This window comes from Microchirus variegatus, assembly GCF_963457635.1.
Source record: "Microchirus variegatus genome assembly, chromosome: 4".
Taxonomy (NCBI): Eukaryota; Metazoa; Chordata; class Actinopteri; order Pleuronectiformes; family Soleidae; genus Microchirus; species Microchirus variegatus.
In genome coordinates, this window is record NC_139805.1 from 29,256,608 (window position 1) to 29,261,641 (window position 5,034).

Here is a 5,034-nt window from a genome sequence, read left to right on the forward strand (position 1 = left end):
GGGGACATGATATATAATAGGACATAATGTCCTGTACATTAATTAACATTTCTGTAAAGGTTAACAGAGTTGCAGCAATAAAGACAAAATAATTAATATTCAAACGATAACAGCAGGTTATTATAGCTGTGGAGTCACAAATCCAATCATTTCAAATGCAGTCTGTTTTTATTTGAATTGTCCCAAATCGCTCATTATAACTATCAGGCTTTTTTCCCCTTCATTATGTTTGAAGCACTTTGAGCTGTTATTGCCTCTAATGAAAAGTGCTGTATCAATAAAGTTTGATTGGTTGACTGAAATCTGTTAAAGCTGTTGTTTGTTTGTTTGAAACGCAAACTTGAGTATCTCCACACACGCGTGTGTTCTTTCTATTAGTGAGAACCTTCAAGCAGACGCAGGTGGAAAGACCGAAGACGAGCCAGGACCTGGTCCAGAGACGCAGGAGGAACCAAAACACACAACCTGAGGAGACAAAAGTCAACACTGACAGGTCCACTATTTCCTCTCAACAGCATTATACTGTATAGATACAGCTGAAGATTCTCCTGTTACCTGACGTGGTAGTTTTGATCGTCGTGTCCATTCTCGTAGCCCGGTCCCAAACACACACCTTCTTCTTCCAGGAATCTCTGACAGTAAAACACGTCTGCCGCCACACCTGACGTCTGAAATGAACAGCAACGGCAGCATTGTAGATCAAATGTGAGGCTTTTATTTTGGAAAGTTCCAAACAAAGCTTTATCAGCCTAGGGGGCGAACTTTTTGTATGATGCCTCCCTATGATGGTGTTGTAATCAGTCACAGAGCATTGAAAAGGTGGATTAAATAAGCATATCAGTGTTTGACCTTGGCCTCCTCAATCATCTGAATCGGTAACTGCAGACGAGGGTAAAGAAAGACTCCGCCCATCGCCGGTTGACAGCTCATCCCCGGTAAACCGTTCAGAAAGTCACACGCCCGCCGAGCATTCTGGGACAGTGTTAACTCTTTTCGGAGAATCTCCTACAATGGAGGACGAACAAAAATTACACCGATCAAGTTAGACGTTGAAGACAAAAATAGAAAAACTGGATTGAAATGTTTCACCACAGAAAGCTAGCATACCACTGGTAGCATACCTGTGCATATTTGCCATTCGACAGATCTCCAGGTGTGGGTGGATGAGCATTAAATTCATAGTGAGATGTGATAACACTGGCGGAGTTGTGGTGACCTGCAAACAGTTAACGCGCTTCATCGCTGGTGGGTCGATGTTGACGACCTCCATGTAAGCTCCTCTCAGACCACACCTTAAGACACAACATTTCCCAGAACATTTACTCCACATGCAGCACTGTTGATCATTATAGAACTTTATCTGGTTGCAAACGAGCATGAAAAATATGCATCCTGATCTGTTAAGATGTCGCTAAGACATACACATCTGAACTTGTTCAATGGGACTGAACCATGTTGATCTGTATCTGTAATCTGGATCAGATTCAGATTATGATAAGAAACTTGAATGATGGTAGATGGTACTTGGTGATGGTACTTGGACCCTAACCCCGATCCTGCATACGTATTTGTGCATAATAAGAGACGGGGATTTCTGGAAAAATTGGTAATTTGATGTCATTGGGTAGAAAAAAATGATATGGGAACACACTTGGAGGATCATCATCAAGGATTAGGGTTAGGGTTATAGAGCTGGTAGGTATGGAAAGGTGAATCTTAGGTTGTCGGTAGAGTGTCTGGATCTATGTACCCACAACAATTTACGTTCAAATCCGATGAGTTTTGAAATAAGATTTATTTACACTTTTGTCCATTATAAGAGATTGGGATGTAATTTTTTTTGTGATGTCATCAGTGGGTGGATTCTTATATTTCAACATAGTTGGGTCATTACCTACCTATCACAAAAATTTCAGATTGATCCGTCAACAACTGTAGACAGGAAGCTGCTAACAGTGGGCCACATGTGTTGGATTAGGGTTAGGATTAGGGTTAGGATTATGGAAATGGTAGGGGATGGAAGGGTGAAACATAGGCTGTTGGAAGAGTGTCTGAATCTATATACTTGGACCAACTTTTATTCATATCCAATGAGTTTCAACAGAGATATGTTTTCTTTTGTTTTTTACACTTTTGCCCATTATAAGAGATAAGGATTTCTTTAAAAATATACTTTTTTTTAATGTCATCAGTAGGTAGATTCTTACCGAATTTTAATGAGAACATAGTTGGGTGATTACCTATTCATCATGATATGGCTGGGGTTAGGGTTATGGAGATGGTAGGGGATGGAAGGGTGAAACTGTGGCTTGGTAGGGTTTTTTATTACACATTATAAGGGATTTCTTGAAAATGTGAAAGGCTTTTAAATTGTCCCATATGTGCTGTTCAATCACCCACAAGGACGTGTTTAGGTCAGAGATGAGGCTTGCTAAAGGTTTGCTCTTAAAGAAACAAGAGGAAAACTCACTCTCCAATGCAGGCTGTCGATATCGTATGGATGGAGATCAACTCCACTACCTCTGAATACTCCTGTCCCATCTCAAATAGGACTTTCTTATAGGAATGAAACTGTTTGTCTTGCCCATACACACTGTCCTGGTGCACCTAGAAGGTCCAAGAGTGGATATTTAAAATCTGAACAGAAACATAGAGACCCGTTTATTTATGCTGCAACTTGTGATCACCTCATGAACCAACAGCACCAGACCCTCTGCTGCAGCAAATCGAATCACTTCTTCTATAGACTCCCTGTCTTGCACATGACCTAACGGGACAGATAATCAGTTAGCATCAAACATTTAAATGCGGAAAATCTACTCAATGTTGCGGCTTATATTGATAATTACCTGTTGGGTTTCCTGGGTTGCTGATGTAAATGGCTCTGGGCTCACAGTGCCCCCTAGCAGCCTTCACAGCTTGGTGCAGCTTGTCCACGTCCACAGCCCAGCCTTGCTCCTCTATCAGCTCGTATGGCACCATCTTCACCCCTGACTCGTCCATCATACTGGGCAGAGTGTGCGGGCAGGGCTTAGGGATTAATATACCGGTCTGACTTTCTCCAGACCCACAGCTCATCAGGTGCAAAAGGCGCTGAACACAATCCAAGTAACAACACGCAAAAAAAATTGAAATATGAAGACTTCAGTGGGTAAAAAATTGGAAGACAAATTCTAGTAGTTGCTGTGCTATGATGGGAGACAAGGTCAAAAATTTAGCATCAATTTTAACTTGTAATTATGCTGTAATATGCTGAGGTTTGGTGTGCAAGATCACAGTGAATCTACAAAGACACAAAACATATAGTCACAGGTCTCTGAAAGTGAAAAATATAGGATTTGACACAACATTTCACAAATTCATCCTGTGGGTCGGATTGGACCCTCCGCCTCCTGATTTAAATATGCAAATAGCTATAAGTGAAGTTGACATATTATCCTAAAAACTTTTTTTTTTTATCATACCCGAACAATTGTCTGAGAACCAGTGGAGAAGATGATGTTTCCTGGACGTGAACACACTCCACCATCTCGCCTCGTTATGAAGTCAGCAATGGTTTCCAGGATTTGCGGTGTGCCATTGGAAGTGACTGTGTATGAACCTAACGTCACAACAGACCATAGAGGCTTATTTATTGCTTTGTTTTTGTTGTGTTCCTCAATCTGCACAGATGACAGAAACTATTATTGATCCTCACCTACACTTCCTCCAGCGCACCACCCCAGAAGCTTCTGTGCCCGCTGCCTGGCATCCAGAGGGAAGCTTTCGTCCTTGAGGAGCTCAGGGTACAGACACATTGCCAAGACCTGAGATGAATAAACATGGAATAACAGGCGTAAAGTGTAAGAAAACAGTCGCACACTCCAGAAGGAACTATAGGAAACACCAACCTGGCGAATGAATGAGATGGGGGCTATCCCTGCTCGCTGGGGATCATGTGAACTGACATCAATCACCTTCTGGAATGGTCTCTTTCCTCCCTGTGAAGAACACGCCCGCATTGTTTGGACTTCTTATACGACAGCTTTTAACCTGCATCGCAACGTTTGCAAAAGCACTGTTCAGAGAGATCCCCCATCCTTTCTTTGAAGGCGTTTTTCCTTCTCCTCGGCCCACAGCTCACTCACCTGTGTGATCTGCTGTGTGATGTGAGCAGCCAGAGTCTGCAGACCTGTGGATTCTCTGATCACCAGCACTCTGGGGTTGACCTGCTGCAGTGACGTCATCTATGTCGCTCTGCTGCTGCTGCTGCTGCTGCTGCTGCTGCTGCTGCTGCTGCTGCTGCTGCTGCTGCTGCTGCTGCTGCTGCTGCTGCTGCTGCTGCTGCTGCTGCTGCTGCTGCTGCTGCTTTGACACAAAAAAAACACTAAAACCAGCTCAGCCTCTCCAGATATGTACAGAATGACCCCCAGGGATGCAGAGAAATTAGATAAAAGACCCTTTCTTTAAAAGTTGAAGCTATTCATGAAATATGTTCTAATCGTATTTGAATATGCTCAAATAAGATTTTGAATATTTCAACATTTACCCCGGGCCTATGCCCTGCCATGAGCTACAAATGAATGAGGCAAAACTTAACTATACTTTGGGTAAATTTATTTAAATCATGTTTAAAGCTTCTTAACTTGCTTAATTTTTTTTTTAAAAGATGCAGACTTTCTTTTCTTTATGTTTGACCAATAAACAGTCGACTGTCGCGTTAAACATTGCATGCGATGGTGCGTTTTTGTTCATCCGCTATAACTTTAAGCCCCTGTACGAGGACTGAATACGACGTCCTATGTTTGATATATTTATATATTACAGCATTGTTTCTGTAGACTTTCAGACGAAGGACAGCACGTCCAAAACTCACCTAACTCCCCCAAAATCCAAAAGTGATTGAATCAGTCGAAAATTGACTTGATTTCTTGAACCTCTAGATGAGGAGGCTTCTGCTCTTCTGAAGGTTGGTGGTGACACCCAAGGATTTCACTTAAAAGTGAAAAATGAGCAGTGAATCACTGTGACTCCAGTCACGTCAATATCTTCAGG

At 42.2% G+C, this 5,034-nt stretch overlaps 1 protein-coding gene across 1 annotated transcript; it reads right to left on the reverse strand.

Moving 5' to 3' along the window:
- Nucleotides 1–374: 374 nt before the first annotated feature.
- LOC310926182 (alanine aminotransferase 2-like) lies at nt 375–4,226 on the reverse strand (the record flags this gene model as incomplete). Its single annotated transcript, XM_083888281.1, has 11 exons — nt 375–465; nt 556–668; nt 850–1,005; nt 1,217–1,292; nt 2,471–2,607; nt 2,688–2,767; nt 2,850–3,093; nt 3,465–3,601; nt 3,698–3,806; nt 3,891–3,980; nt 4,128–4,226. 11 exons carry the CDS (start codon nt 4,224–4,226, stop codon nt 375–377), a joined length of 1,332 nt encoding a protein of 443 aa, XP_083744407.1.
- Nucleotides 4,227–5,034: the final 808 nt, after the last annotated feature.